The 13,707-nt window shown below is 36.7% G+C and overlaps 1 protein-coding gene across 5 annotated transcripts in view; it reads left to right on the top strand.

Annotated features, from left to right (window-relative positions):
• Positions 1-13,707, top strand: part of FRY (FRY microtubule binding protein) — a 342,122-nt gene that overhangs the window by 164,537 nt on the left and 163,878 nt on the right. For all 5 annotated transcript variants that reach the window (XM_055089601.1, XM_055089602.1, XM_055089603.1 and 2 more), the window contains 5 exons: positions 1,585-1,724; positions 5,765-5,855; positions 6,083-6,162; positions 6,280-6,360; positions 11,203-11,371. In XM_055089601.1, coding sequence (XP_054945576.1) covers positions 1,585-1,724; positions 5,765-5,855; positions 6,083-6,162; positions 6,280-6,360; positions 11,203-11,371 — 561 coding nt within the window. The remainder of the gene's footprint in view (positions 1-1,584; positions 1,725-5,764; positions 5,856-6,082; positions 6,163-6,279; positions 6,361-11,202; positions 11,372-13,707) is intronic.

Genomic DNA, 13,707 nt, shown 5'->3' on the forward strand with positions numbered 1-13,707 from the left:
AGGGTGGGAGGGAGGGAGACACAAGAGGGAAGAGATATGGGAACATATGTATATATATAACTGATTCACTTTGTTGTAAAGGAGAAACTAACACACTATTGTAAAACAGTTATACTCCAATAAAGATGTTAAAAAAAAATAATACAATAAAGGAATATAGAAAATATAAAAAAAAACAAAAACATACATTTCTATATGGTTTGATAGTTGTTGGAAAAGAAAAGAATCAATTGGTAATATGAAATAGTCATTGAGATAAAGTTTTGTAAAACAGAAGATGTGTAAATTATGTTACAAAAAACAGTAGAAATACATTTATTTACTTGGAAACATGTTCATACACTATTGCATAAACATATCACATTAAAGATATTTCTCTGATAATAATTCAGTCTGTAGCCATTGGTGAGAGAGTGGAAACTTTCCTTTTCTAAATCTGCATTTGTATACTATTTTAAATATGGAAACTTTATTGAATAAAATGTTGAAACCTAAAATACTTGAATCTGATTACAAATATGATGCTCATATATTCATCACTTTGGAAACATGTTAATAGTATACTGTTTTGTGGGTAAAAGAAGCAGACCAAGACAAAAAAAAAAAAAAAAAAAAAAGACCTTTATCAGAGAGGTGTTCTGCAAATATTTTCTCCCAGTCTGTGGCTGGTCCTTTCATCACTTAACAGCATCCTTCTAAAAGCCTAAACTTTTAATTTTGATGATTTTCAGTATATCGAATTCTCATGGAATTTGCTTTTGGTTTGATCCCTAAGAAATCCTCACCTACCCCAAAGTCACAAGGCTTTTCCCCTATGTTTTCTTCAAAAGTTTTATAGTTTTAGGTGTTATACTTAGATCTATGACCCATGACCCATTCTGAGTTCATTTTTGCATGTATTATGAGATATGGACTGAAGTTCAGTTGAGGAGTGATACTTAATAAAAGATCAGGAATATTTCCAAAATAAGGAAAGTAGAATAACTCATGTATCAAAGGTACGTTTGTTGTTTTAAGAGGGGAGATGTTTGCCTTTGATGTAATACAGAGTAAATTACTGCTACTGATTCACTGAGTCTAATTTGGGGCACACCTCAGATTAGTTTATGAATGATTATTGGCAGAAAACCATACATTGCATTACCACTTAGGTTATTTGTTTGGGGGATAGAATTGCTGATTTCACCTAAGCCATTAAGGTAATCATATTAATTAATGTATTTATTTATATAACAAGCATTTTTGAGGACCTAAGTAGTACCAGTCACTGTACTTCTTAGATGCTGTGGGGAAATAATTTCTTTGCAGTCCATGAATAACCTGTATGCAATTAACATCTGATTTCTAGAATGAAAGGGAGTCAAAGTAATTATCTTTCTTAAACCACAAAGTTATTATATTAGGAACATCTGTCAACGGTAAGAAACGGGTTCTTGGGAATGTACTACTAAAGATTATTAAGGAGAGGACTGTGATAAATAAAATTTTGTAGTGACTACGGTTTGGAGTTATTTGTGAAATAAAAAGTTTCTCAGTAATTGGCAGTGCCACCAAAGCTTTTTAATCACCTGCTTCTCTCTGTAGGTCATCAGTTCAATGAGCTCCCTTTCTGAGTACTGCCTGCCTTCCATTCTACGTACATTATTTGACTGGTATAAAAGGCAAAATGGCATTGAGGATGAATCACATGAATACAGACCAAGAACCAGCAATAAATCCAAAAGGTACACTTCTCTTATGTAAGGATTATGAGGATTATAGTTTTTTCTGTCTTTCTCTTTCTTTCTTTCTTTCTTTCTTTCTTTCTTTCTTTCTTTCTTTCTTTCTTTCTTTCTTTCTTTCTTTCTTTCTTTCTTTCTCTTTCTTTCCTTCCTCTCTCTTTCTTTTCTTTCTTTTCTTTTCTTTCTTGAAACAAATCAAAGTGGGAGTTGGGTGGCTTCTAGATCTTCCTGCCTCTTTACACATGAGCACCACCTTGTCTAGCAGGTGGCACATTTGGAGTATTTGTCACTGCCAGCTGTCACAGGTTGAAAATTCTTACACAGCCTTATTTTGACAGTGGTGGGGGCAGGGTGTCAAGGACCCTAGGTAGCCCTCTTGCCGGCTTCTCTCCTGGGCCCTCTCTCCTCCAGTCTGCGCCTGAAGGCAGAAAGCCTGCAGCAGGCCCTGCACAACATTGCCTAGATATTTGGATCTGCGTTCGTAACCTTGAGTGCCCAGAGGGTACTGTAGTGCAAAGGACGCTGGGTTGGACCTTCTTAGAGGTAGTCATGGAGCTGCCACTAATTAGCCATGTGACTTTGGCCAGCTCCCCAGCTCCCAGCCTTTTCGTGAGCAAAGGGGGAAGTCAGATCACCCCATCTCTAACTTCCCTTCTAGCTGAGAATTTTATTGATTGGATTTGAAAAGTGGAACTTGCTGCTACATGAGTTCTTCAGCCATAAAACTTAAGATTCTCGTTCTGTCCAATGAATGTATGTCCCCCAGAATTTTAGGTAAATATGTATAATTTCATATGTTTGAAATCAACCTATTATAACAAGGTAGCAAATATAAGAAAGTTTAATACATTTACCTTTCTTTAAAAAAAAACAAGAGATTTTTCAAAACACTTAGATTTCTCCACATGGGTTATACATTTTTTAATGCTTTTAAAGACAATATAACTGAAATTAATCACTCAGAAAATCAGATATTAACTACTACTTGTGAGTGATTTATCCCTCTCATTTTTCTTGACACTCCTAGTACTTAAAAATATGTAAACTTCTCTTGAAATTGAAGACCTGTTATTTTACCAAATTACATTTCATCTGAACTTGTAATTTCATTTTGTAATATGCTTGAGTTTATTCAAGATTCATTTACTTATTTTGTTTGGGGGAGAGATTAATAACTTTTGCTTATTGAATAATTATTTTAGTTGAAGAAGAATTTTTTTAAATGGAGATATAATTCACATATCATAAACTGCGTCCTTTTAAAGTGTGTAACTCAGTGTTTTTAGTATATTCACAAGGTTGTGCAGCCATCACCACTGCCTAATTCAAGAATATTTTTATCGCCCCCAAAAGAAACCCCATACCAATTAGCAATCCCTCATAAATATTTTTAATGTATCAAATTTAAAGGTAAAATTTCATACCTGTGTCTGAAAATGGTTCAGGCTGTATGATGAATAAATTAATGGTGTCATTTTAGTATTTCCCCCTATTTCATGTTAGCTTATGAATAGATACTAAAACTTTCTAGGGGTGGAGAGTGGGGCAGTTTTAGTGAGTTGAATTAAGTGAGTTTTAGTTTTGTCCTGTTTTGTCAGAATTTAGTTACTAAAACTAGATTTTTCATGAATTGATTTCTTTATGGATTGAAAAGAATAGCTTTTTAGGTTGTATTACTGATTATTTCCAGGAGGTCAGAGTAATTGCTGAGATCGAACAGAGAATCGGGACAGTGAAATTCAACTCAATTGCTTTTAGTTAGCCCTTGAAAGTTTAAAATAAGAGAGAGAATGTGTGTTTGGGACAAAGCCAAAAGAATGAGGGTCTCTAGAACATGATGTAGCTAATAATGGAGGTTTCTCTTAATAGAAACAAGAAAAGAGGAACTTACGGAAGAAGCATAAGCAACTGAAAACAGTCAAATGTGATGGATGTGTATTTGGGTTATGATTTCTAAGATTAGTATAGTATCAACATTCTGACTGCCAAATAAATTTGTCAGATGCCTCTGGCTCCTGGCAGTTAGACCTCAAACCAGCAATAAAGTTGAATTCATTATTGGAAAGATATATGTCTTCCTTTTATTTGAAAGCATAAATTGGCTTATTAAATAAAACAGAATCAGGAGTTTAAAATTTTGTTTCTACCAAGATTTTTTTGCTATTTTTTCAAGTTCCTCTGGCCCCTTTTGGAGACCCCTTACTATAGCCCTCTTCTCTCTACTGCTGCTGGCCATCTTTGAGAGTTTTCCCTCCCTGTGGTCTTCAGACTTCCTGTTTCTCTTCTCCATGATGTAATTTCTGGGTCAGACTTGTGGACGCCCTCTTTTTAATGCAGCTCCATATGTTTTCCTCTCCTCCCTTCATCTGGCAGCAGCACTTTCTAGTTCTAGTGGGTCTTAAAGGGCTCCAGGCCGATGGTTTGGTCCATTGCTTTTTCTCCTGGCAGGACTGTTTGTAAATGATCCTGAATGAATGAGTTCCTGCCCGGTCCATACATTTCCCCTTGAAAGTTAAAGCTGCAGCTTCCCTCGTGGACCTGCTCTGTCACCTACCACGCTTAACTGGACTTGCTCAAGGCTGCAGAGCTCCTCCAAAGTTCTTTTTTATATCTTTTATATGCTTTCCTCTCATTCCCTCTTGACTGAAGACACAAACATTCCATATTTAAAATAGTCTTGATTTATTTTGAAAATATCTGCCTGACAAATCCAAATTCTGTCATCCTTTCTCATTGCTTTTATTTAATATGCAAGTACTGAGCAGTTGTATGTTTGGGAGACTCTACTAAATACACGTTTTCTCTTAATACTCAAGCAAACCTTACTATAATTACTATTATTATTTCCATTTTGTAGATGGAAAAATTACTGGTAAGTAGAAGAGGTGTAATTTTCACCCAGGACTGTTCTACACCACAACCAACACTCTTTTTTTTTTAATTTATTTTTTTATACAGCAGGTTCTTATTACTCATCAATGTTATACACATCAGTGTATACATGTCAATCCCAATCGCCCAATTCATCACACCACCACCCCAAAAGCAACACTCTTTTATTTTTTTTTTGCCGTACGCGGGCCTCTCACTGCTGTGGCCTCTCCCGTTGCGGAGCACAGGCTCCGGACGCGCAGGCTCAGCGGCCATGGCTCACGGGCCCCCCGCGGCACGTGGGATCTTCCCGGACCGGGGCACGAACCCGCGTCCCCTGCATCTGCAGGCGGACTCTCAACCACTGCGCCACCAGGGAAGCCCTAAAACCAACACTCTTAACCACTATTCTGCGCTAAGGAACTTTGCAGTCACTTCAGTTGCTCAATCCAGATGAGTCCTCAGTACATTAGAGAAGCAGGAAATGAAGGGAAGAGGGGATGAACTCACATTTCTCTTCTTCTGGCGGTGCTAATTCTGCTCCCTAACTCTGGAATGAGTTCAAATGACTCCGCTCTGCCCCTCCTACCTCTTCTTCCATCTGCTTTTTAATCTTTCTCTCTTCCACCCCCCCCTCACATCTTCTTTCTTCCTCTCATAAATCTCAAGTGGCAAGAGGTCAAGAGGAAAGGGACAAGGGAAAAGACACGAAATGTAATGCTGATCCTTTCTCCTCCCACTGCAGTCCTGATTCCATAGGTAATCATATTATTTCTTTCCCTTGTTTAACTCTTTTCACAAGATCCTCTCAGGGTCTACCTCTAGCACCCGAGCCCTGTATCATGTTTGTTTCCATTTTACAGATGATAGGTTTCCTGTGTTGAAAGGTACCTTAGAAAAGTCCACAAGATGAAATTGTAGACTCACAAATAGCTACCCACGTTGACATGGTTGGATGTTTAAAACATGAAGTCAAATATTCAAATGCAGTGTTTGTCCACTGCACCAGGCTGATCATAGGAATAACTTCAGTGTGTATTGACCACTGCAGTTTCTTCATAACAAAATTGGTTTGCAGTCCACTGGGGATGAGTCCTAGATTTTTGTGTGAATTACATCACTCTGAGGATATTTTCAGTGCCCATTTAATGTGAATATTTTAAATTTTACAGTGATGAACAGCAGCGAGATTATTTAATGGAAAGACGGGACCTCGCCATTGATTTTATTTTTTCTTTAGTATTAATAGAAGTTTTGAAACAGGTAGGTCATTAATTTAATGTTACTTTAGATAAGATTTATTTATCTAAAAACTACTTATGTTTTTAAGGTCAAGTTTATTAAATTGTTCATGAATTTCAGATACTATGTCATATGAATTATATTTATTGATTGTTAAAGGCCATATATAGTTCATTGTAAGTACTCTTACTGATTTGATCTTTAATATTCCCTTCCAAGTTAAGAGCCATCTTTTTTTTTTTTTCCAGATTCCACTTCATCCTGTAATAGACAGTTTAATACATGATGTTATTAACTTGGCTTTCAAGCACTTTAAGTACAAAGAAGGGTAAAGTAATTTGTCATCTTTGAATTTGAAGAAGTTGGGTACTTAAAACTAAATCAAGTTTGCTCTTTTCAGATGACCTGGGGGGATTCCTAACTTGTCTAATTGTATGTTTTTTAGGTACCTTGGTCCTAACACTGCCAATATGCACATCGTGGCAGACCTGTATGCAGAAGTCATTGGAGTGTTGGCACAGGCTAAGTAAGTGAACCTCAGAATCCTTCACCATAAGAACATGAGTGCCTCTTCTGTGCCAACCCAGCCCTACTCTCAGGAAGGGGGAGGGTGTGAGCTTACCAGAAACTAGGGTTTATTTATGCTGTGTGTGCCCTGTCTCTGAACCTCACAAGAAGCTCCCCAGGGCAAGTACCAAGTCTTTTTCCAATTTGTTCTCTCCTTTAGCTTTTTCACTTGGCAATTGGGCCAGATCCTACCAAGAGTCCATGAGTTTCAGACTATTGCACCCGAGAAAGAAATGAACTAACCAAAGTACTTTTCTTCCTGCTTAATTTTCCAAAGAAGTTTATCAGTTTTAAAAGTTTCGTTTTCTATATTCCATGAGTGGGTGGTAACGATATAGCATCCATGAGTGGGAAAATTCCATTCTAGAATGTGCCTTTACTATAGACCTTACTTAATTCAGCTGAGCTAAAAATGTCCAAGACTCTGTCATGGAAACAAGTCAGAAAATTCTCATTGCTAAATATATCTGGCCCCATTACACTACTTAGCAGGCTAGAACAAAGTGGTATTAGACTATTAGCAATAATATACTTCTTCCAAAAGTGATGTCACACCCTATTCACCCATCTTCATCTTATTCAACCCTGAGGCAAATCGGACAAGATCCTGAATTTCTAGGTTAGACAGAGTGAGCCAGAGACATAATGTGAATCCAAGCCAAGAGGCCAGCTTGGAGCAACAGTGATGCCCTGATCTTTGTGAAACTGCAAGCCTCAGAAAGATTTGTATCTTCAAGAGATGGAATTTCCTAACTTAGCAGTGTGGAAACACTCAATTTATCACAAAACAAAATTTTTAAAAAGTACTTACTCAGCACCTTTAGCTAGCCAAAACAGTCAAGAACTCAGGAAACAGACCCCCAAAACCCCTTGAGGTGACTTATATAATCTAACCCTGTTTGTCTGTTCATCTTGACTACCTATTTTTTTCTAACCCATAAAACATCAGTACGAGATGGAAGAGACTTAGATACACTGACGCCCTGAGAAATATCAAGCTCAAAAACTGACAGCAACAGAGAGGAAATAGAAACTGGCCAAAGCATACATAAGAACTAAACATTAGAGTTACCTGGACCATTTTGCATGAGAATATATATTGTACTTTTATTATAGCCCATTGTAATAATTGTAGTTCATGAAAAAAAAAGTATAATGTGTTTTGGAGAGATTTCCATTGCAATTAAATAATAAAAGTATTGGCTTTTTGAAGGAATAAGCTGCAGTTATCTGGCAAATTAACTCATGTGTCTCTACGTCATTCCTAGGAAAGATCAGAAAAATGAGTTAATATGTATTTTGGCTGCTTGTCAAACCCTGGAAATCTCATCCTATTCCTTTGTAATTACCCCAGCCTAACTCTCTTATACAATCATTTGGGAAGTTTAATATGCCAGAAATGACTTCTTGTGTTTTTCTTAGTTTTGTGAACTGTACATAACAATATCAGTTACTATAGAATGACTTGCCTTAGCTACACCGATTTTCAGTTGGTTGAGAATGAATTGATAGACGACGTCATAATTAAAGCAACGTTCTAAGGTTGCAGGAATTTCCGTATTAGGTCTGATTGATGAGCCAGTGTTTTCTTGCCAACAGGGGCTTTTTAAAATTTTCATGTCAGTATTTGTCTCAATTCTGCAATAGTAGGCTATAACAAATGCCTCAATTTGGATAATGCTCTAGTACTTTTTAGTCACAAGAAAACGCTTTCACCAGTGGCTTCTTGCAGTAATTGCAGTAATATATAATAATCCCATTGATAAATTCTTAACCAGTCAGTATAGAGTTAACCTTTATTGATAGACAGTACAGTCTTAAACTGGTGTCATACTACAGATTATCACATTACATTCTTCTCATAAGTACACCAGGACCATTACTTTATTGTCGCCTTAGAAAATTACTGCTTCCTTTGTTCTCAGTGGGGGAAAAAAAGGATGTATGCCTATTTGGTATAGGATGGTTATCTTTTTTAAAAAATAAACTTGAGTAATGTAACAATTCTAATTTTAGATTTTATATCTAGATCACAGGGGTAATGCACATAAAATATCTTCTTTATTCTGACTTTAGATATTAATATTTAGTTTGGTCTTTAAGTTTTAGCAGAATCACTATTTTTAATCTTACTAGTGATAATGAGCTCAGTTCCTGTCATTAAGGGAAAATTTTTTTTTTTTTTTTTTTTGCTATTAAGTGATATTCACCCAGGGTCTTGACTTTTTCAAAGTCAATTAAGTTAAAATTAGATTTTTTAAGGTAAGTTTTTTGGATTAAAATCTGACATATTCATTTAAATAGTGATGATTGCTTGTAAGATTCATTCCAAAACTGCTCTCTCTTTATGTGATATAATTTTAGTATATATATTCTTATACTCTCACTTTAATAATATATACTATACATTTTAAAGCAGAAGACTGAGTAATCGTTTAGTTACTGTATTTACTAAAGAATACTAAACACTCTAGGCGTGGTCATTGAAAAGAAATTTATTTTTCCCTTAAATTATTTTAAGGGAAAATAGGTTTTAAGTGCAAATAGATTTTTGGATTATTTTCATTTTAAAATAACATGTTTATGTCATGTGGGACTTTTTAAAGTAAAAGATAGCTATATTTATTTTTAAATGAGAAATAAATAGACTTTTAGCCACTAACTCATGAGAATACTGAAATAGTGAGGTGTACAAATAACCTGCCTTTTCCTCCCTCTCCTTGTTTTAGTCACGGATTAGAAAAGGAAAACACACTTTCTAAGTATCATGTGATCTTTAAAACAATATAACTCTAACCTGTAAAGTTACTTTTTTCTTTTAAAGTCTCACATTTCAAAATTAAAACCATAGATTTTTTTTTTAGTGTTTGGAAATAATTTGAAATGAAATATAATTTTAAAAAATCTAGTTTTTATAGATTTTATAAATTTTTATAATCTTGATTGAAAGTCACTTCTATCGCTTTGCTATGCCTATGAAGGACTTCCTGTCCTTCATGTGTCTCTGCCTAAAACCTCTGTTCACCTTTTACCCTAACATAAATCACCTCTGAAATCTTTGATTATCCAGCTGGAAAGAGCCCCTTCATTCTCCAGTGCCCCCGGAGCCTCTTCAGGTGTATTAGTCACATAAAGGACAGTGTGAAATATGAGAAAGTGATCTGGCTTGGGGCATTTAACCTCCCTGAAGGACCAGAGAGATCCAGGCAAAGTCCCAGGCCCATGCTAACATACTTCATAAATAATAATACTGGTTATTATTCTTATTAAAATTATTACTATTATTCACATGGCTCATGGTCAGTGCTACATTGTCTTATCTTTCCAGTTAAACTGTATACTGTTCTAAATAGACAGGGACTACATTTCACAGCTCATGACTGTCTAAGGCCGCTACAAAATAGTGGAAATTCCTGGAATTCACATCAGAAGATCACAAAGTCTCATCTTTTTCACTTTGACCTTCTGATCTGTTTCTTCATTCATAAAATGGAAACGCATTCACTACCTATTTTCTGCTCCATTGCCTTCTTAAAATCTTTTTTTTTTGTATGCAGCAAACGTAAAGAAAAATCCATAAGTTGTTTAGAAAATACAAACAATTTTAACAAACTATTACCAAATGAACACCATGTAGCCTGCATTCCATCCGAGAACGAGAAAATTGCCAGCTCTCACGAAGCTCGTAACAGCCAACTTGTCAATCATACACCTCTTGCATTGCCTTTTGGTGACACCATATCTGTATGTTTACCACCTCCCTTATATGTCCTAAAATTTCTGCTTTGAGGTGTCAAGAGTTGCGATTCCAAACTTCTGGGATTCTATTAATTGGCCTTTAACTTTTTTAGTCGTAATTACCCTCTGTGATCATGCCTTGCTCCTAATTGATCCTTTGCAGAAACTCAGGCTGATAGTTTCAGGAAACAAAATACAATGAGTCTTAGAATGCTTTCCTTGTTTTTCCTTTTTTTTAACCAATAGTCAAACCAGCCATCTCAGAAATAGTTTAGATAACTTGTTTGTATATGTTCCTTTACCCTTAGGCACTTTGACAATCTGCTACTTTCCATCCTCTTAGGATCTATTCTCTTTTTAAACTTTTTATGATAATGTTGTAATTAATGTTATTAATTATTAATATTATTTTACTTTCAAACAATATAAATACCTTAAGTTCCTTGGGGACTGTGTCTTTTTATTTGTAAAATCCCATACATGATTAGAGAGCTTATTCATCTTTTAGAGGTGGTTTAAATTTTCCCATTACTAGATTTTCCTTCAACCTGAAAATATTTTTTTCAATAATCATTAACCTAAAACTATAAAAGAAGCAACAACAGAAAACTGTGGAAATGGATGTGGGAATATTACTTGGCGTTATTTGCTGTCATTGTCAGAAATACCTGGCCTCCTATGTTATTGCTCATCTTCTCACAGTTGGATACTTCAGGCCCTTGGGGTCTGCAAGTACCTGGGAAATTGCTAAGCATGAGGAAATGGAGCTTTTCATCATGCTCAGTTTAAGAGCTGAACCATTTTGAGAGGCTCTAAATAACCTTGGATCTTCTCCCTAGCCTGAAGGAGACGTTGAACATCTGATAGAATAAGAGAAGAAAGGAGAAGATGGGACTCTTTACTAAATCCTCAATATCAAAACCTTTACAAGACGACAGCTATTGTACTTCAGCTGATTCGAAGGTCCCCATCACTGTGCCCTGTCACTCTTAGATGCCGGGGACCTGCATTACAGTTACTTTCCTACCCATCATTTGATAAATCACTCACGTTCTCTTCTTAGATTCCCTGCTGTAAAGAAGAAATTTATGGCAGAGCTCAAAGAATTACGGCACAAAGAGCAGAGCCCATATGTTGTTCAAAGCATTATCAGCTTGATAATGGGGATGAAGTTCTTTCGAATTAAGATGTATCCAGTGGAGGACTTCGAGGCCTCTCTCCAGTTTATGCAGGTACTGTCTTGGGCAGGAGAACTAAGGGGCTGTCAGCTTGAAGCATCTGCCTTCCTCAGAGGTGACTGACCTGGACCGTGAGAACCCATTCACTCGCCCACATGGAAAAAAATCCTACGCTTCTTCCTCAATAATTCATAAAGGGCTTCGTAACCAAAGTAATAGAGTTTCAGGCACTTAATTTCATTTTTAAACTCATATCACCTTTGGAATAGGGTGTACAGTGGAATCTTATTTGTAGACTTTTTTTTTTCTCTTTTTTGCCCATTGGCTGCATATTGTTCTGTCAATAAAATATAGCTGATTTTTTACTTTTTGAGACCGATAGCATTGGGTTGGCGATGTTAACATTTCCAGGCATCAGAACTTTAAGTAATGATATCTTTTTTATTCGTACTATAAAAAGGAATCAATTTTTAAAAAATCAACTAAACCATACAGGTTTAGGTGTCTGTGACACATTGTTCACCATTATGTACTAAAAAACAATTATTGCTAATGAGGATTTCCCAGAATACACAGCTCTATTAGTTTTTCTGTGTGTGTGTGTGTGTGTGTGTGTGTGTGTTTTGTTTTGTCTTGTTTTTTTGGCCACGAGACAGGCATGTGGGATCTTAGTTCCCCGACCAGGCATCCAACTTGCGCCCCCTGCATTGGAAGCGCAGAGTCTTAACCACTGGACTGCCAGGGAAGTCCGCACAGCTCTATAAGATTTTATAAAACTTTAGTATCTAAAGGGATTTTATTTTCTAATGCTGCTGTGAATTAGATTTAGTGAGGATCTTAATAAAGAGTTTAGATACAGGGGTTATGAGTGTAGGTTGTACCACTTCATACCCACTAGATGGCTATGAGCAAAAAGACAGACAACAGCAAGTTATCTGTTGGTGAGGATGCAGAGAAATTGGAACCCTCATACACTGCTGGTGGGAATGTAAAATAGCACAGCAGCTTCCAAAACAGTTTGGCAGTTCCTCAAATGTTTAAATCTAGAATTACTATATAATCCAGTAATTCCAATTCTAGGTATATAGCCAAGAGAAATGAAAATATATGTCCACACAAAAACTTGAATGCAAACGTTCATAGGAGCATTATTCATAATAGCAAATGTCCAGGATAGGCAAATCCGTAGAGACAGAAAGTAGATTGGTTGTGTAGGGCTGGAGGAGGAGGCTGTGGATACAGAGGTAAGGGGTGCCCACTAAGAGGTGCAAAGTTTCTTTCTGGGATAATGAAAAGGTTCTAAATTTGATTGTGGTGAAAGATGTACAATTGTGAATATACTAAAAGCTATCAAGTTGTACACTTTATAAGGGTGAATTGCATGGTATGTGAACTGTATCTCAAAAAAAGGAGTTTTAAAAAAAAAAAGAATATAGGCCCTGTATCAAATTTCTTGGGTTTGAATTCAAGCTTCAGCACTTACCAGCTCTGTGACCTTGGACAAGTCACACCTAACCCCTCCCAGCTTCACTTACCTTGTCTGCAGAGTGGTAATGATGACACTAACTTTGGAAGGTGGTTCTGAGCAATCTTGGCACGTGGTAAGGACTCACTAAATGCTAACTATTTTTCTCTCTCTCTCATGCTAATGATTTGTGTATCTATGTACCTGAATTAAGATTTGAGACAGTATTTACATATGTATGCAAAATAATGTAGGAAAAGGGCCACAATTCTGGGGGCCATAAAGCTCCATTCTGTACTGGGAAACTCTCAAAGACTTCCCATGCTGGCAGTGCCTATCTTGGACTGATGTCTTAGTATGATATTGATATACTGGGAACTTGAGTAACTGTTGTTGCTGGTAGTCCCAATGTGGACTGAAAATAAGAGGTAATAGCTGATACAGATATTAAGGTGTCATCACAAATACATGTAGCCTTGGACCTTTCCATGAAAGCAACATCTGAAAACGACCACAGTAAGTTACTACCCAAAAGGCCAGGAAGGGGAAAGGGGCTGGCAGAATTCTGGACAGGCCAACTCTTCTAATATATTATTCCCTGGGCAACCAAAAATACCCTTTTGTAGACAGGAGTCCACAAGCAGAGACATCCTTGCTTAAGAAACGATTCCAAAGGTTTCTTGTCTGAGGTGGGGAAGGGAAGCATTCCAGACTTGCTCATGAAACTATCTGAATAATAAACACCTAAAATGTCAGGGCCTAACAAGTAAACAGCTCTGTGCCTGGGGCTGTCAGGGCCTAAAATAAGGTTAATGTCTTCTGCCTCTCTTCCCATGGTTACCTTCTCTGGGGATCTGTGCTTGTGGGTCAGTCAAGGCCCCAGGGCCCCCCACACAGTAGGTAGTCAATAGAAACTTCTTGCAAA

This window comes from Physeter macrocephalus, chromosome 13, assembly GCF_002837175.3.
Source record: "Physeter macrocephalus isolate SW-GA chromosome 13, ASM283717v5, whole genome shotgun sequence".
Classification (NCBI taxonomy): domain Eukaryota; kingdom Metazoa; phylum Chordata; class Mammalia; order Artiodactyla; family Physeteridae; genus Physeter; species Physeter macrocephalus.